This window comes from Cynocephalus volans, chromosome X (genome assembly GCF_027409185.1).
Source record: "Cynocephalus volans isolate mCynVol1 chromosome X, mCynVol1.pri, whole genome shotgun sequence".
Classification (NCBI taxonomy): Eukaryota; Metazoa; Chordata; class Mammalia; order Dermoptera; family Cynocephalidae; genus Cynocephalus; species Cynocephalus volans.
The window spans coordinates 66,877,397-66,897,356 of NC_084478.1; the positions used below are offsets into that span (position 1 = coordinate 66,877,397).

Below are 19,960 nucleotides of genomic sequence, written 5' to 3' on the forward strand. Positions count from 1 at the left end.
ACCCACCATCTAGATTCTTTCTTTAACATTAATAACAAGTTTTAAATCATGAGTAATAGATTACTCCTAAACAAAATATAAATCCAAGATGCACCCAAGAAAAAATAGAAAAACTGCATAGGTCAGTTATTATAGAAGTTATAGCAAGGTGGTTTAATTCTTTTTTTCTTAATACCAGGACAAGAAGGTATCCAAGAACATACAATGCAGCATTGCTTATAATAGAAAAAGTTTGGGTCAACCCAAATGTTAATCAGTGGGTGAATGGATAAATTGTGGTAGAATTTATACAATGAGATATTATACAATAATTAAGTAAACTACAACTGTTGCATATCAAAGTAGCTAAATATAAAAAATATAATATTGAGCAAAATAATTTTCAAGAGAATACATAACACAATAACCACCTATAAAATTTTATTACTTGTAAAACTGTATTTCACATGGATACAAGCATATAATTAAAAATATTTTAAGACGTGCTCGCGTGGTCATTGTCCTGTGCCGCGTCCAGCTAGTTGGCGGACGGCTCCAAGAAGCTGCTTCCTGCCCGCATCCTGCATCCTGCACTACTCCTGGCTGAGTGCCCCACTCAGCGCTGCCATGCAGGTGGACCTCAGCAAGTGGTCCAGACCCTTGAGCCAGCAGGAAGTGGAGGAGTGGCTGCAGCACCTACTGCAAGTCACCTGCAGCAGGGTGGTGGTGGATGAGTTGGGCAAAGTGCTGACACCTGTGAGAAATGCCCTCACCCACCCAATGCCAAAGGATGGACATGGAGACACGAGGTACAGTGAAGCAAAACTTTAATTATGGCCTCATAAGGTTTGGGTGTCTGAAGGGCAGGCACATGGAAAAGGGCTGTAGCAAGCAATTTATTCCCTCTTGTGCAAGTCCCTCCCCGCAGTTCCTCATTGGCTGAGAGTACTATGGGGTGCACAATCTTCCCAGATGATACCTAAGATTACGCAGATTTATTACCCTCTTGTAAGAAATTTCTTTGTCTGGGGGCTCAGGACAAGCTCATGAAAAAGGCCCGCTAATGCCCTGTGAAAGGAGAAACACCAGGGAATGAAGAAAACAATGGGGACTAGTAACTAATTACCATCTCAAGGAGAGCTCTGTCTGTTCAGAGGCCTTCCAGGAATGGGCTGCACCAGTCAAACAACTTTTGGGCTGGGCCTGAATCAGTTAAAACACCCTCAGATAAGTCATTTCTGAAAATGAATCACTTAGATTATTTTCTAGATTATTTTACATGAGATTATTCCCACCCAGGTTAAGAACAGACCTACCAGCATTGAGGGGTATGGTCTTGATCCAGGTAAGCTCTACACCTTGGTCCTGACAGACCCAGATGCTCCCAGCAGGAAGGATCCCAAATACAGGGAATGGCACCATTTTCTGGTGGTCAGCATGAAGGGCAGCAACATCAGCAGTGGCACCATCCTCTCTGATTACGTGGGCTCTGGGCCTCCCAAGGGCACAGTCCTCCACTGCTATATCTGGCTGGTTTATGAGCAGGACAGGCTGCTGAAGTGCGACAACCCTATTCTCAGCAACCAATCTGAAGACCACTGTGGCAAATTCAAGGTGGCGTCCTTCCACAAAAAGTATGAGCTGGGACCCCCGATGGCCAGCTTGTTTTACCAGGCTGAATGGGATGACTATGTGCCCAAACTATATGAGCAGCTGTCTGGGAAGTAAGGGAAAGCTTGGAGACATAAACTGTCCCAGATGCCTGAGCAGTGTTCTCAAGTTCAGCGTTGCATGTAGATTTCTCCTCTTTCCTAACCCCATTCACACAGTGGCTTAGGGTGACCTTTCCTGCTGCCTGTCTTTCAAAATTCTAGATAGTCACACACCCCAGTTTATGTTTTCGTCAAATTTGAACTCCGTTTTGGGGTATATTTTGGTACTGTGATGGGGCCATCAAATTGTTAATATGAATGTAAGAAACCATAATTTAAAGAAGAAAAAATCCAGGTAAAAAGACCAGGTTTACAGTAAAAGAGTAAAGCATCCTTAAAGAAAAAGAATCTTTAAGGGAGGTCGTAAAAAAAAAGGGATTCATTCCCTCTGCCTTTGTGTTCCTGAGTCCAGAGTTGTACACGATGTCATTTTCTGAGACATGTTTTCATGGTGCTGTCTTTCACCAAGACAACCAGAGGCTGGCGTTGCAGCTAAACTCCAACTTGGTACATTTTGGATGGTGTAATAGATGTTATTATACCACTCTGGCTCCTTTAAAGAGCTATACTGGAAAAAGCATTAGGGAGAGTGGTTTTGCTGTTGTTGAGGCATGACTGTCTAGACAGGCAGCAATGCTAGGTGACAGAATCCTTAAGTCTGTGCCTGTTAAATTGATCACTCTTCATTGGTATAAGAAAAGCTGGTCTGGAGTTGCTGAATATCATGTTAATTCTGTTTGCCTATAGTTGAATAAAAATAAAGACGTTGAAAAAAATATTTTAAAACTTGTATGAATTGAGATAGTGGCTGCTTTGGGGAAGGAAAGGTGATTGAATGAAGGAAGGATACCTAGGCGGCTTCAACAATATCTCTAATGTTTTGTTCATTTGAAAAAGGGAAGGAAAAATGGCAAAATGTCAAAATTCAAAGCTGATTGTAAGTACCTTGTTCTTTTTTTAAGCTTTATTTTAAAAGAATTTTCTAAAATTGTGAATTGACAAATTATAATTGTATGTATTTATGGGGTAAAAAGTGCTATAATGATTTATAAATACAATGTTGAATAAGTAGATCAAGCTAATCAACATATCCTTCACCTCAAATACCATTTTTTTGTGGTGAGAACATTTGAAATTTACTCTTAGTGATTTTGAAATGTACGATACATTGTTACTTACTATATTCACCATGCGGTGCAATATATCTCAAAGAAAAAAACCCTATTCCTCTGTCTAATTGAGGCTTTGTACCTTTTGAGGATGACCTCTCTATTCTTGTTCTTTATGTCTCAATTTTTTACATTTTGAAAAGAGAAAAAGCACATCAGGGGCACATGGATTCAGAGCTTGAATTCTTGACAACCTTTAAATGACAAGTGATTCCAATGTTAAAAGTACTATATACCCTGATAAATTTCATGAAGCCCATATAATCTTAATACCAGATCTTGACATTATACAAAAAAGAGAAAAAACTGTAGCTTAATCTCATGTATGAATATAGGTGTTAAAATATTTAGTAAAATGTTAGCAAATAGAATTCACCAGTGGACCGAACAATAATATGCTGCAACTAGGTATGTTTTAAGAATTTTAAAAGTTTCATGTCAGGAAACTTATCAGCAAGCCATATGATCACATCAGTAGGTGCTGAGAAAATATTTGATAAAATTCAGCAGCTACTCCTAATTAAAAAATAAAAGTAAAGTAGGAATGTAAGGAAATTACTTGGACATTTAAAACTATTTGTGGAAACAAAAATAAAACCCCAGTAAACAATCTAAGCTATGAGATGATAAAGCTGTTTTTATGAAAATTTAGTGTAAGACAGTGATGACTATTATTACTGTTTCTTTCCAATATTGTGGATGTTTTAGCAAAATCAGTAAGATAAGAAAACAGAACAGTGCAAACATTGGGAAAGAGATAACTTTATCTCTTCCTGGTGATGATAGAATGTATGCCTGGAAAATGAGTCTCTAATTTCTGCTCTTGTTTAGGATGGCAAGTGGAGGCCCAAGCCTTCATTTGTATGCTGACTTTTCCAGAGCAATGATTGCCTCAAGCCAGCAGAGCAAGAGTTAAGCCAGAGCCCACCCATGTGATACCAAACCAGATAGACATTACACTGCAAGAAAAGAAAACTACAGACCAATATCCCTTATAAACACATATGAAAAATGTTCAATATAACATTAGCATATTGAACCCAACAATATTTAAAAAGGATAACACATGATAACTATGTAGAGTTTTCCCAAGAATGCAAGTATTTTTTAACATTTGACAATCAATGTAATTTGACATATTAAAGAAAAATTAATAGACTAAAGAAAAACTAAATAGACTAAAAAATTAAAAGACTAAAATTAACAGACTAAAGAAAAAATGTGATCATTTTAATAGATACAGAAAAAACATCTGAAAAATTTAGTATCCATTTATTGTAAAAACTCTCAGTAAACTTGAAATAGAAGGGAAACTCCTTAACCTGATAAAGGGCATCTATTAAAAAAAAAAACAAAAAACCTACAGCTGGCATCATACTTAATGGTGAAAAACTGAATACTTTCCCGCTAAGAAGGCTAGGATGTCTGCTATCACCATTCTTATTCAACGTCATACATCCTAACTAGTGAAAGAAGGCATGAAAAAGAAATAAAGGGGATGCAGATTGGAGAGGGAGAAATAAAATGGTCTCTACTCACAGATGACATAATTATCTCCATAGAAAATCACAAGAAATTCATAAAAAAGCTCCTGGAACTAAGTGATTTTTCTCAAGGTTGCAGGATACAAGATTAATATGCAAAGGCCAATTATAAATTTTAGAATCACCTTGTCAAGATCTACAGAAATTCTTGCTGGGATCTTGATGTAACTTTCCTATTATCTGTTTTATTACTTTTTCTCAATTCATTTTGAGATACTGTTTTTGAAGGTATTGATTTATTATACAGGTGAGTTTATAACGTGGTTATGAAATGTAACAACTGCTGCATTGCCATGTGGGAGAAATCAAAGAAACTAAGAAAGGATATCAGTGATTATATGAGGGTACTTCAAAAAAGTTCATGGAAAAATAGAAAAGATAATACAATTTTTCCATGAGCTTTTTTTAAAGCACATATTTATTTAAAAGCATTTACTGAATTCATAAAAAATTTTTCATCATTGTATTTTCTTTAGGGATACCATTACTATCGTGCGAAGATCCAAGAACTCTTTAAAGCCTTCCAAAGGTTCATATACATGAAACTTGGAAAACATTCTTCTCTAAAACTGTATCAAGAAGTTAGTGAAATGGTCAGAGGGACCACCTGAAATACATTTGCCTATTTTATTTTATTTTTTTATGTTGGTCAAATCAATATTATTAGCATATATATTATTACAAATTGAACTTATTCTTTATGCCCCTTATCCAATCTCTCGCCATCCTCCCTCCATCCCCCCTCCCACCTCTGATAACCCTAGAACTCTCTCTTTCTGAAAGACTAATGGGCCCTGTGGCGGCAGCAGCATGCCTGGATGTGGGAGGAGGGGTCAGTCCCTGGCTCCATATCTCAGGACCCTGGGTGGGCCCCGTAGCAGTGGCATGTCTGGTTGTGAGAGGAGGGGTCGGTCCCCAGATCCATCTGTTTTTACATTCTAAGTTGTTGTTGCGGAGCAGTTGGGTAGGAGGGGAGAGGAGAAAGGGGAAGCAAATAGGGTGGGAGGAGGAAGAGGGGCGGCGTGGTTGAGGCCCATGAAACCCCCTCATTCCTGCAGGGGAGACCAGGGGTCTTCCAGTGGTGGCTTGGTTGTTGCTGGGCTGAATGCAGATGTCAGGGGGGTGTGGTTGAAGCCCTTGGCTCCCCACTGCCCTAGCTTGGGAGACCAGGGGACTTCCAGTGGTGGTTCAGTAGTCATTGCTAGGCTGGTTGCAGATGTCCGGGTTGTGGCTGAAGCCCTCAGCCCCTGACTGTCCCAGCTCAGGAGCCTGGAGTGTTTCCTGCAGTGGCTAGGTGGTTGTTGCTGGGCTGGTTGTAGGAGTAAGGGGGGCATGGCCAAGGCCCTCAGTACCCCACTGCCCAGCTAGGGAGCCCAGGGCACTTCCTGCAGCAGCTCAATGGTTGTAACTGGGCTGGGTGTGGGTATTGGGGGAGGCATGGCCAAGGCCCTCAGCTCCCCACTGTCCCGGTTCAGGAGGTCAGGGTGCTTCCTGTGGTAGCTCAGTGGTTGTCTCTGGGCTGGTTGTGGGTGTCGGGGGGCATGGCTGAGGCCCCTGGCCCTCCTTCCTCCCTGGCTTGGGGCCCAGGGAGCTTCTGGTCCTTCTAGATTTTATAGTTATTCTTTGGTGAAGTGAGACCTTTGCTAGTTAATATCAAACTTTGTCTCTGGTCTGTGGGTGTTTTGTTTTTTCTTTCAGTTCTGTGTTGAATTACTCGCTGTTACTACTATTTAATGCTGCACTGGAACTAATTTGTTGTCCTTTGCTTACTTCTAAAATGGGGGAACTTCCTGTAGGGACCAGCACTGGAGCCCTGTGGTTGAGCTAAATTGCTGCTTTGCTGCTTATTCCCCGGGGAAGGCTTTTTGTGCAGCTCAGGTTTTAATGGCAGATTTTGTATGTACTTCCCAGTCTTGTGAGATCCACTACACCTGAGTTGTATAGAAACTCTGGTCTGGACCTGAGTCTTTTCAGCAAACTGCTCCCCCTGCAGTTCTATATTCCTGGCCAGTCTCTACTGAGTGGTCCTGTGCTGATTGAGGGGCAGGTCAGCTGTCCATGCTGTGCCCTGATGTTCCCCAGCTGGGCCCATGTCCCCCACTGTCCACAGTCCAAACACTTCCCATGGGACAGGCCCTGCGCAGGTCCCTTGTGATGATTCACTGGCATCTGAATGCCTCCTTATTTTTTGTTGCTGTGGCTCCTCACTCCTGTGTGGGCCCACGGGAACCCTATTAGTGGTCTTGTTGTCCTGGGGCCAGTAAGGCCCCTTCTCCCTTGCCGCCTCCAAGTAACTCCATCTGAAGGGCACAGCAGTGACTTTTGCCAACTCTTGCTCTGCGTGCTCACCAGCTCCAGCCTTGAATTAGTCGGGGCTCGAAACGGTTGGAGTGGTCCTTTCTTTCTCTCATCGTAGCTTCTCCTGCCTTCATGCACTCCATACGTCTCCTCCTCTTCCCCTGAGCTCTAGCGGCCCCAGCTTGGCTCTTGTTGCTTTTTAATAGTTGTAAATAGGTTGATTTGTGGGAGAGAGGGGTACTGGTGACTGTCTATTTCGCCATCTTGACTGGAAACCCTCTCTGTGAGCTTTTTGAAGTATCCTCACATAGGTCCTGAGAAAAGAATTGAATGGTAAAAATAAATAAACGCATACATACATAAGTGCAATGAAGTATTTATTTGACTGTTGTTAGAAATGTGCATGAGAATTTATGACTTTAATTTGGAACTTGTTTTTCCCTTTTAGGACCGGAAATTAACCAAAGCTGAGCAGCAAAGGTTCAAAGAAGAAGCAGAGATGTTGAAGGGTCTCCAGCATCCCAATATAGTCCGATTTTATGATTCCTGGGAGTCTGTATTAAAAGGAAAGAAATGTATTGTATTAGTGACTGAACTAATGACATCAGGAACCTTAAAGACGTAAGTTTATCCTGATAGTACCAATGCAGTTTTATTTGGAAATAATTTTCAGGAGTCATAAAAGTTGTTTATAAAATAATACTACTTGATGAAAGGATTTGTAAAATCTGAATCTAGTAACTTTCATAGTAGGTTAAAAAATTAGGATGTTAATGAAGTTTGTTAGAAAATAGTGCTGAAATTAATATTTGTGGGATATCATATAATTTTAGAATTAGAAATCATTATAAAGATGTTATAATTTTATTTTGTAAAAAGGTAATGAAAGGTTTGGGGGCTTGGCCAAGTTCACATATATAGTGAGTGATACTCTATGATTATAGTCTTTTGTTTCTAATCACAATTTTTTATTTGGTAGTATAATGACTTGTAAATGTAAATATGGGGTATGCTTTTTGTTTCCTAGTATTTTTGCACTAAAAATTTACATAGTTAAACTCTGTTGATTCTATGTAAGCAATTATTAGAAAGTAAAAAAGGACTTTCTTTTTAAAATTGTACTGCCATTTCACAAAAGACCACTCTGGAATGATTCTTGTTTTGAATTAAAAATACTGTACTTGGTAGGATGTCTTATATAAGAATGTGGTGTTAAGATGTAAAATTTTTTTGCCATAACAGACAATAAAAATCTACTCAGCAGTGGCAATCATAGTACTTAAACTATCAACTCACTTACATGATATGCCCTGATTGTGTTCATACAGTTTGCTGGGCATGTTTGTTTACACGTGGTCTTTTGTTTCTTTGTATAGGTACTTAAAACGATTTAAAGTCATGAAGCCAAAGGTCTTAAGGAGCTGGTGCAGGCAAATTTTAAAGGGATTGCAGTTCCTGCACACTAGGACTCCTCCTATTATTCACCGGGATCTGAAGTGTGACAATATTTTCATCACGGGACCCACTGGATCTGTGAAGATTGGTGATCTAGGATTAGCCACCTTAATGCGCACATCGTTTGCTAAGAGCGTCATTGGTGATTAACATTTTACAGTATACTGGTTGGGCAAAGAGAGATTTTTCAGTTGTGTAGGTCTAGAATAAGGATCAGCCAACTATGGTTCCGTGGGCCAAATCTGGCCCACTGCTTGGTTTCATAAATCAAGTTTTATTGGAACACAGCCATACCTGCTCATTTACAGATTGTCTGTGGCTGCTTTTGCAGTCCAGTGGTAGAGATGAGTAGTTGTGTGACAGAGATCATATGACTACAAAGTCTTAAGTTTTTACTATCTGTCTTTTTACAGAGAAATTTGCTGACCCCTGGCCTAGACTGAATTTGCTTTGAAATATCTATTATATATCGACTTATTTCAGAGACATCCTAGTGTATTTCTTTTGTGGGATATATTTAGGATTCTTGAAAGGTTCTGAGGACTTAAGGAAGAAAGTTTACTAAGTTAATGCAGAAAAAGTCGAATAACTATGAAGAAGGATAGAAATAAAACCAGATTTTATTAATCATTCCCTAATCTTGAGCATTACAAATTGTACTTTATCAGTATGGAAAGTTAAGGCAATTCATTAAGTGCTTTATATAGATAGCAAGTATTCAAAAAATTTTATACTTATAAATTTGCTTTTGAGAAGCAGAAATTAACACTGGTAATCATTATGGGAAAGAGGGAATGTGATCTTGGTGGATACTTTTTTTAATAAAAATGTGGTTGTGGTGTTATTTTGTAGGAACTCCTGAGTTTATGGCCCCAGAGATGTATGAAGAGCACTATGATGAATCCGTAGATGTCTATGCTTTTGGAATGTGTATGCTGGAAATGGCTACTTCGGAGTACCCTTATTCTGAGTGTCAGAATGCAGCTCAGATATACCGTAAAGTAACTAGTGTAGGTATAACTTTATTTTTTTCACTTCACAAATTGCCACATTTCATGTTGAACTTGATAAAGTTAACTTAGTCAACCTAATTTTGGTTTAGTTCTATATAACAGTGCTAAATGTAACAATTGTATGAAACAAGCTTTAGATTTATACTATATACTTATACTCTTTTAGGGTTATATAAAATGCTCTGTATTAGTATCTTTGGGAAAATGTACAGATATATAAATACATTATAAAGAATTTTTAGGTATTTATTAGATGTATCTTATTTCTCAAAGCTGAATAATAGAGACTGATTAAATGTTTTTGAAGGTTTCTTCTATTCAAAATATAGTTCAGCAAATACAGTATTTGAGTCTCCGCTATGAGTAATTTTTGTGTTACAGATTGTAAGGAATGCAAACATGAGTAAGAAGTGTTTGCTAACCTCAAAGAGCTTACATGTCTAGTAGGGGAATAATATAAATTCACAAATAACTAAAATAAGAGGATGAGAGTATAGTAAGAGACATAGGGAAGGTACAAGCAAAGTGTTATGATTATTCAAAGGAGGACTACTTCATATCCAGTTGGATGGCTCAAGAAAGTTGATGAAAGGGATTGTTAAAGTGTTTGAGGTAACTAATACTAAATAGGTACTGGTTTATTAAAAATCCCTTTTTAATTAATATTATTTTTAATTGGCAAATCATAATTGTATACATTTCAGGGTACAATGTGATGTTTTGATGTGTACGTGTGTTGTATACAGTGTGTAATGATTAAATCAAGCTAATTAACATGTCTGTCATCTCACTTGCTTATAATTTTTTATGGTGAGATGTTTGAAATTTACTTTCAAAGTTATTTTGAAATACACAATACATGATTACTGGCTATAGTCACCCTGCTCTGTGATAGATCTCAAAACTTATTTCTCCTGTCTAACTACAACTTCTACCCTTTTACCAACAACTCCCCATTTCCTCTACCCCTGCCCCAGTCTCTGGTAACATTCTATTCTTTTACTTCTATAAATTTGACTTTTTTTAGATTCCACACATAAGTGAGATTATACAGTATTTGTCTTTCTTTGCCTGGCTTATTTCACTTAGCATAGTGTCCTCTAGGTTCATCCATGTTGTCACAAATGACATTTCCTTCTTTTTTAAGGCTGTATAATATTCCATTGTGTATATATACCACATTTTCTTTATGCGTTCATCCACTGATGGACACGTAGGTAGTTTCCATATGTTGACTACTATGAATAATGCTGCAATGAACATGGGAGTGCAGATATCCCTTTGATATATGGATTTCAATTCCTTTGGATATATATACTCAGAAGTGGGTTTGCTACAGTAGTTCTATTTTAGTTTAGTTTTTTTTTTTTTTTTTTTTTTTGTGGAAACTCCATACCATTTTCCATGATGGTTGTACTAATGTACATTTCCACCAACAGTGTACAAAGGTTCCCTTTCTCCGCATCCTCAACAATATTCATCTTTCATCTGATAATAGCCATTCTAACGGGTGAGAGAAGGTACCACTTTTTAATGCATGCTGCATACCACATGCTTTAACCTTTATATGCCTACAAGATAGGTGTAGTCTTCAGTTTACATAGACTGCGAATCAGAGGTTGTGACTTGCCCACCTTCCCACAGCTACTGATAATGGTGGGTTTTGCCCCCGAGTCTGTCTCATTCTAGAGGTTTGTGTAGGGAGACAAAAAGAAATAAGGCCAAAATCCAGAATGTAGGACATTCTATAGGACAAATGACCTAGTTTCTTTAATAAATCAATTTCACGAAAGAAAAAGGGAGAGATGCTTTTATAGAATACAAGAGACTTAAGAGTATTGATGAGCTGGTAAATGTTTAACAATTGATTCTCTGAAAAAAGAGAAAGCACTGATTTCTAGTGTTTGCTGATTTTTGTGGTATAAATACTCCCACCATGGCTAATTTCAAGTTATCACTGAATGCCGAGTTGGAAAGAGATGCATAGTGGCACTCATTATATGGTATTTTCATCATGCAAATACAATAAACCTCTAACGCATAAATAATAGTAAAATGTAGTTAAATACTTGGGGAGTGATGTTTTCAGTATTTATTACCTTGGCTTTTAATCTAATTTATTTCATTGCAACTTTATATACTTTTTAAGTGGCTGTGTTTAACAATTGGCTTGCAAAATTCCTGAAAATAGTTCTTGCAAGCTCATATGAGCCAGGTCCAGCATACACTACATGTAATGTATGGCTCTTGTTTGGATCCTAATTGGAAAAAAACGACTATAAAAAGACATTGTTTAGACAATGTTGGAAATTTGAGTATTGACTGGGGTTTAGGTGATATTAAGGAGTTACTGATGTTTTCTGGGGTGGGAGGGATAATGACATGATATTTTTAAAAATCCTTATCTATTTGAGATGTAAAGTGGAACATTTATGGGTGAAATGACATGATACCTGAGATTTGCCTTAAAATGTTCCAGGATACAAAAGGTGTGGGGGTAGGTAGTAGCTGAAACAAGGTTGACAAAATGTTGACTATTGTTGAAGCTGATGATGGTTACATGGGGCTTCTTTATATGATTGTATTTTTAAATAAGTTTGAACATTTCTATAAGAGTTCAAGAAAAGAAATAAGGCTAGAATGTCATTTTAGTTTTGGCCCATATTTTGGAGGGCCATAAATAAAAAAGGATTTTGTACTTGATTTTGTAAGTTACAGCTCCCCAACGATTTTCCTTAGGAGTAGAGAAAGGCAGTATTACTCAGGGCTGGGAAATGTGTAAGAAATCACTAGAAAGGTCAAAGAGGGCTTTTTCTATAAATAGAGTAACATAACTCCATTTTTTGAATGGTGACTTTATTATTTTATATTAAAGTCACAAAAATGCCATATAACAATTCAGATTTCTATCTATCTTAAATGTTCTTGAACGTGGGGCCCAAATTACTAATCTCACCAGATTTATCTAGTATGTGATACAGGGCTTTCTGATTATGTCCTGTGAGGTAGTGTGACAGGCCTAAAAGTAGATGTTAGAGTGCTTCATTCCATGACAATTATTCTTTCTATTATACTTTTCTTCTTCCAGCTTAATTTGGAATTTCCTGTTAAATGATTGCAATGATCTTACTTGGATTACTTTTTTTAAAATCTGAAACTCATAAATGAAAGGGAATAGATGCCAAGGTCCAGGGTTCGATCCCCGTACTGGCCAGCTGCCAAAACAAATAAATAATTAAATGGTAATTAGAATATAGAATAAGTGGATTCAGGCAGCTGACACAGTTATCAGAAATGTTTTGAATTGTCTGAACCTCATTTATTTGTTATTGAATTCCTAGAACCTAGCTTGAGGTACGTTCTCTCAATGTTTTGATGTTGCTTAAGAATAAAAATAATATAGATTTCTCAAAAGTTTTTGTATATGTATATTTATATTTTCATACATCCATATGGAATGTTTGAAATACAGAAGCTCTAATTTAAAATTTTTATTTTCCTTTTTCTTTTCCTTTCCTTTTTAAAATTTTTTTGGCAGCTAGCCAGTATGGAGATCACATCCCTTGACCTTGGTGTTATAACTCATTTGGTATTTTCAGTAGTTTTTTTTTTTTTTTTTTAAAGATGACTGGTAGGGCCGACCCCGTGGCTCACTTGGGAAAGTGCGGCGCTGGGAGCGCAGTGGCACTGGGAGCGCCGAGGCCGCGGGTTCGGATCCTATATAGGGATGGCCAGTGTGCTCACTGGCTGAGCGCGGTGCGGACGACACCAAGCCAAGGGTTACGATCCCCTTACCGGTCACCAAAAAAAAAAAAAAAGATGACTGGTAAGGGGATCTTAACCCTTGACTTGGTGTTATCATTACCACACTCTCCCAAGTGAGCCATGGGCCGGCCCTTCAGTAGTTTTTTAAATAACATTAATTTTTTCTGATTCCAAAAAAAATACTTTTTTATTATATTTTGCTATTTGGGGTTATATGAGGGATTGTCAAAAAGTTTGTGGAAGAATTCGTGTAATCTTTTAATTCAGTTTTGCCACAAGTTTTTTGAAGTACGCTTGTACTGTACGTGCATGTTGGGATCCTACTTTTTTCCTTACTCTGTATTACATTGTGAAAATCCCCCATGTCATTAATTACTTTGAGAACATTTTTAGTTTCTATATAATAATATCATACACACACACAGTTGGCCCTTTGTATCCATGAGTTCTGCGTCTGCGGATTCAACCAACTATGGATCAAAAATATTTGGAAAAAAAACTGCATCTGTACTGAACATGTACAGACTTTTTTTCTTGTCATTATTCCATAAACACTACAGTATAAGAACTATTTATACAGCATTTACATTGTATTAGGTATTATAAGTAAGTTAGAGGTAATTTGAAGTATACAGGAGGGTGTGCATAGGTTATATGCAAATATTACACCATTTTGTATTGGGGACTTGAGCATCTGAGGATTTTGGTATCCACGGGAGGCTCCCACAGATACTGAGGGACGACTCCGTGGGTGTGTGTATAGCATAATATGTGTAACTTTGCCTCTGCTGTTGTTTTTTATTATTTATGATATTTCACTGTTGTTAGCGCTATGACAAAATACTTGTCAAAAAAGTTTTAAACTTATACTGTATGTATATATTTATGCCATCTAAAACTTGAATGTGGTTTGGTGATAAAAATAATGTTTAATAAATATCATATTGACATGGGCTTTCAAGTGCTTAATTTGTGACTAGAAACCATTTTTCTTCTCCCAGGGCATAAAACCAGCTAGCTTCAATAAAGTCACTGATCCCGAAGTGAAAGAAATCATTGAAGGATGTATTCGTCAAAACAAAACTGAAAGGTGGGTACAAGTGTAGCTAAATGACATAACTGATGGATGCATTTTTCTCTTATCTTGCACTAGATCATTTTCTGACCTTTCAGTCACGCTGGGTGTGACTTTTGAGTGGAAGTCAAACCATACCGTCTAGAGTGAAGCCTATCAGTGCATGTTGTTTGCCATTTTAGACCTTGATATCATGTGCTGAATTTTCCATGAACTGACATTTGGGTTGTGTTTGTATGTACGTGAGTGTATGTGTGAGTGTGTCGTGACAAGCTTTCATCACCTTTAGCCATCAGCATAACAGTCACTAGACTTTCACAGGTTAACTTGCTGAGAGTAGACAGGTATTTTTTATTTGATCATATATCCTTGTGTCATGATAATGGTAAAGGTAATGTAGATATTTTTGTTCAAGAAATAGTATTTTAGATTTATTTGTATCACAATTTGCATGTTTCTTTTGGACAACTTCCTTTAGTCTTAGGTTTTGCTTTCCTTTTATTTGAACTTTGGATAGTTGCTGATGTAAATTGGTGGGTTTGTCTTTTGATTTTTACCTCATTATTGATGATGATTAATAAAGGCGATATATCCTTTATAGAAATTATTTCCATCAGCATTTCATTGACCCTCCCCATTTTTATTAGTTTTCTGTCTAGGTTTAGTGTTGCATATCTGAGAATATATAAAGCTACTAAGGCAAGGCCTGTTTAATTATAGCTTTATTACAGAACATTCTTAGTGTTTCTGCAAATGGGCTGTATCTAGGTGTTTTTTTAAATTGGAGTAAAATATACATAACTTAATATTACCATTTTAGCCATTTTCAAGTGCGCAATTCTGTGGTGTTAAGTACATTCACATTGCTGTGCAACTATCTCTACTATCCACCTCCAGGACTTTTTCAACTCAAACAAAAACTCTGTACCCACTGAACAGTAACTTCCCATTCCTTCTTCCCTCCAGCTTCTGGTAGTCTCTATTCTCCTTTCTATCTCTATGGATTTGCCTATTCTAGTACCTCATATAAAAGGAATCAAACAATGTTTGTGGGGCCGGCCTGTGGCTCACTTGGGAGAGTGTGGTGCCAATAGCACCAAGGCCACCGGTTCAGATTCCATATAGGGATGGCCGGTTGCTCGCTTGGGAGAGCGTGGTGCTGACAACACCAAGCCAAGGGTTAAGATCCCCTTACCGGTCGTCTTTAAAAAAAAAAAAAAAGTTTGTCCTTTTGTGTCTGAAATATAGCATAGTGTCTTCAAGTTGATACATGTTGTAGCATGTATCAGAATTTCCTCCCTCTTTAAGGCTGAATAATATTCTAGTGTATGTATATACCATGTCTTTTTTATCCATCCGTTTGGTGGACACTTGGATTATTTCCACCTTTTGGCTAATGTGAATAATGTTGCATGAATGTTGGTGTGCAAATATCTGTCTGAGTCCTTGCTTTCAATTCTTTTGGGTATATACTTGGGAGAGGACTTGCTGGATCATATGGTAATACTATGTTTAACTTTTTGAAGAACCACTAAACTTTTTCTACAGCAGCTGCGTCATTTTGTATTTCCACCAGCAATGTACGATGGTTCCAATTTCTCAATATCCTCACCAACACTTGTTATTTTTGGTTTTTTTGGTAATAGCCATCCTAATGGGTATGACGTGATATCTCATTGTGGTTTCGATTTGCATTTCCCTAATGACTAATGATGTAGAGTACTTTTCATATGCTTATTGATCATTCGTATGTGTTTGGAGAAATATCTATTCAGGTCCTCTGCCCATTTTTAATTGGGTTGTTTTGTTGTTGCTGTTGAGTTATAGGCGTTTAGGCATGCTTTTTTAAATGAGGCTAAAAATAATATATCGAAATAGCTGTTTTAGTTTAGATTCTGATCGTTGTTTGTTCAGCATTTTAATGATCTGTTACCAAAGAACACTGGAATATTCAAAAAGACTCATGGCATTTAAGTGTACAGTAATCCCCACTTACATAGTTTCATTTTCTGTGGTTTCAGATACAGTACAATAAGATATTTTGAGAGACCACATTCACATAACTTTTATTACAGTATATTGTTGTAATTGTTCTATTTTATTATTAGTTGTTGTTAATCTCTTGCTGTACCTAATTTATAAATTAAACTTTATTATAGTATGTATGTATAGGAAAAATTATAGTATATATAGAACTTGGTACTATCTGTGGTTTTATGCGTCTACTAGGGGTCTTGGAATGTATCTGCCATGGATAAGGGAGGACTACTATATTGGAAAAAGCACAGGCTTTAATGTCAAACTTAGATTCAAATCTGGACTCACACTTAGCCAGTGTGATCTTGAGCAACTTACTTAGTTCTTTCTCAAAACAAGTACTATTTTGATGACTAAATGGATAATGAATTTATATAAAATGACCAGCAGAATAATGGGTATTCAATAAATGGTATCTTCTGCTGCTATCATTATAATTATTCCTCAGTAAAAATATTTAGACAAAATTTTCATTGAGAAGCAGAGAGCTGAACTTGGTTGTGCCTCCTTAAACACATCTTCCTTTAGCCTTAAAACTAGTTTGAACAAGCTTATTCTTTTTGTAACACTGTCATAGTTAAGTATTTGTCTCTTGATTACTAAACATGTCAAGTATTGAAAATCCTCAATTTACAGGATACTATGCTGTCTATATCCTTTTTCTGTTTTATGTAGTATGGGGGAGGGAGTCTGTGCATAGACATAGAATATATCAGTTTCAGCTCTCCCTATCCTGTAATACAGATAGATTAAATATTATATATCTGCTTTAAAAGTCAGTAAAAGTAAGTTAACTGCTCCAGTTTGTAAAAGAATTTTCTGAAGCCCTGTGCTTTGTTTCTCTTCAGAGATGGTTAATGCCTGATATTAGACTAGGGTTGTATCCGTTATATGTATACTCTGGCCTAAAACCAGAGTGAAATACTTTAAGAAAACCACTGGGCTTTGCTGAACCACATTAGCTTCACCTATGGCATTCTCTAAAGAGTGAAGTACTAGGTTCTTATTAATGGAGTCAATGACTTCTATTTATAACATTCATAAAAGAATTTGATTGTTTAATTTACTTTAGAGTTTATATATCTGAGAGAGTTTTTAGTTTCCCTTGCTGAGAATCTATTGTTTGAGTCTTAGTAGCTTAAGCCAGTGGTTTAGGGAAGCAAATCAATCCATCTAACATGCACTGCAGTACTTCTCCAGTTCTTTCTAGGCATACTTTTATGTATGTTAAACTTTTTTATCTAGGTGTATTGCTGGTAATAATTAATCTTTAATTAAAGTCACTATGTATGCATGTTAGTTGGGATTTCTTCATATCTCTGGTAATAAGTTAGATATAAGATTTGACTTTTATAATAAGGCAGATTAATGGCTGAGTTAATAGAAAATTTGCAGAGAGCCCCTTATCCTGGGAAACAAGACATGACCAGAAAGGGGGCCACCCCCTTGCCTGTCACACAGTGCACATTCATGAGAAACCTGGTGCTAAACCATTCCTAGATGAACTGCTTCTGGGTAGGGGTTTCATACGTAGCAGAGCAGCTCCGTCGCTGCAATCTATTGAGAGTCAGCCCTTGACCCAAGGGTTTGTCAAAAAAAAAAAAAAAAGAAAAAAATTTTTATAAAAAGAAAATTTAAAATAAAATTGTTGCTTTGATATAATTATATTTTACTAATTAAAGGATCTACATCTTTTTTATGATTAGAACAATTGATAACGAGATATATATATTTTGTTTATTAGGTTGTCTATCAGGGACCTACTAAACCACGCATTTTTTGCTGAGGATACAGGACTAAGGGTGGAGTTAGCAGAGGAAGATGTTTGCTCAAATTCATCCCTGGCTTTAAGACTCTGGGTTGAAGACCCTAAAAAATTAAAAAGCAAACACAAAGACAATGAAGCTATTGAATTTAGTTTCAATTTAGAAACAGATACGCCCGAGGAAGTAGCATATGAAATGGTAAGTGAACCCTACCGCTATTCCCCACCCCTTATAGTATCAAGGTTGATTCCTTTCTCCTCATTGCTTTTTTCCATCTCATTTTCTCCTTTTTTTCTTTATTTAATTTGTTATGTTATTGTGAAGTATATCTCTATAGCAGAGTATATTAAATTGTATACACAATTAAGAACAGTAAAAATATGGCTGGCTGATTGGCTCAGTTGGTTAGAGCGTGGTATTGATAACACCAAGGTCAAGGGTTAGATCTCCTTACCAGCCAGCCACCAAAAAAAAAAAAAAGAGTAGTAAAATATTACCTTTGTTAAGAGAAAACATTACCAGTACAGAAGCTACCTGTTTGCCCTTCCCAGTTGCGTTCCCCTCCCTCATCACCACAGGTAATATCTACCCTGACTTTTGTGTTACTCATTCCTTTGCTTTTCATTATAATTTACTTAAGTAATATACTGTTTAGTTTTGAGATCTCAAATGGCAAGCACACACCTAGCTAGTTACTGAAGGGGCAATATTGGTACAATTAGAGGACAGTCCCAGGAAAAGATAAACTGAAGAGAGTCTCTCGGTCACGGTCTAGCTTCAGCTTCTCTGAGAGTTTATAAGAGCCACTTCTGGGGAAGTCAGAGGGTAAGGTCATGAGTGAGTCCGGGAAATAAACTCATGGCTCATCATGGTGGGGGCACTGGCAGGGCTGCTGTGCAGACCAGAAATTAGTTGTCTGGTAACTGTATGTTTTAAGGGGGAGTGGACCACTTTGACTTTTCCGCTTCTAATCTCCTCATGACCAGCCCCCATCCTCAGTCACAGATGACAGCAGATAACTCCTGTGGGGTAAAGCGCGTGTCTATACCTGCTCCAGGTAGCTGCGGCACTGGCGGGAGGGGCATGCAGAAGCCACAACAGCACGTGGTCCAGACTAGCCAAGTACAGACCGTCTGAGCCAGGCTCACCTGGGCATTGTGGCCTCAGTTAAAAATAAGGATGAGACAATGACAGTGGGGATCTTGGAGATGATAGCCCTTAACATGTCTGTCTTTCTAGTCATATTGTTCTAATGTGGAACGATTACCTTGGACATCTGGTGCACTACTATCATCCTGGTATTTCTCTTTACTGTTTCCCTTTTGCCTCACTCCTGTATTGGATTTCATGTTTTCTAAATCCCCTGTCTTTCTTTCTTGGCTTATCCTTTTGTTTTAGTGGCACACTTCCTCTGCTAGCTTCTTAAGGAAGGGTACATAGGAGGTAAATTTGAGACTTGCATGTGTGAAAATGCCTTTTTCTGTCTTCATATTTAATTGATCATTTGTCTGGCTAAGACATTTTAGCTTGGCAATTAAAAAAAAAAATTGGAGTCATTGCTTCATGCTTTTGTAGCTTTCAGTATTGCTGTTGAGAGTCCGAAGTCATTTTGATTCCTGATCTTTTGCATGTGACCCATTTTTTTCCTCTCTGGAAGCTTGTAATATCTTCTCGTTCTTCTCAGTGTTTTAAAGTTTCACTGTGCTGTATCTTGTTTTGGGTCTATTTTCATCCACTGTGTTAGATACTCAGTGGACCCTTTCAGTCTGTCAGCCCATAGCCTATAGTTTCTGGGAAATTTCTTGAAGTATTTTGTTAATTAATTTCTTCCCCTTTGTTTTCTCTTTCTGGAACTGCTATATTTGGATATTGGGCCTCTTGGACGGGTTCTCCAATGTTCTTTTCTATTTTCCATCTCTTCATATTTTTATTCTCCTTTCTGGCAGATATTATCAACTTTTTCTTCTGACTCTTCCATTGAGCTTTTCATTTATGTTACGTTTTGAATTTTAAGATTTCTTTTCATTTTTTATCTGTTCCTTTGTTAGAGTAACCATCTCGTCCTTTGTTTTGTAGGTGCAACATCATCCTACCTCTCTGTAAAGTTAGTGTTTTTGACTTTTTTTTTCTACCTACCTGCATAGTCT

The 19,960-nt window shown here is 37.3% G+C and overlaps 2 protein-coding genes across 2 annotated transcripts in view; both read left to right on the forward strand.

Moving 5' to 3' along the window:
* The window catches only part of WNK3 (WNK lysine deficient protein kinase 3), a 120,291-nt gene that overhangs the window by 21,192 nt on the left and 79,139 nt on the right, over positions 1-19,960 (forward strand). Inside the window, 5 exon segments of the mRNA XM_063084225.1 lie at positions 7,151-7,323; positions 8,079-8,299; positions 9,010-9,167; positions 13,937-14,025; positions 17,792-18,011. Coding sequence (XP_062940295.1) covers positions 7,151-7,323; positions 8,079-8,299; positions 9,010-9,167; positions 13,937-14,025; positions 17,792-18,011 — 861 coding nt within the window.
* LOC134367724 (phosphatidylethanolamine-binding protein 1-like) lies at positions 607-1,707 on the forward strand. The gene is made up of 2 exons (XM_063084456.1): positions 607-735; positions 1,264-1,707. Exons 1-2 carry the CDS (start codon positions 607-609, stop codon positions 1,705-1,707), a joined length of 573 nt encoding a protein of 190 aa, XP_062940526.1.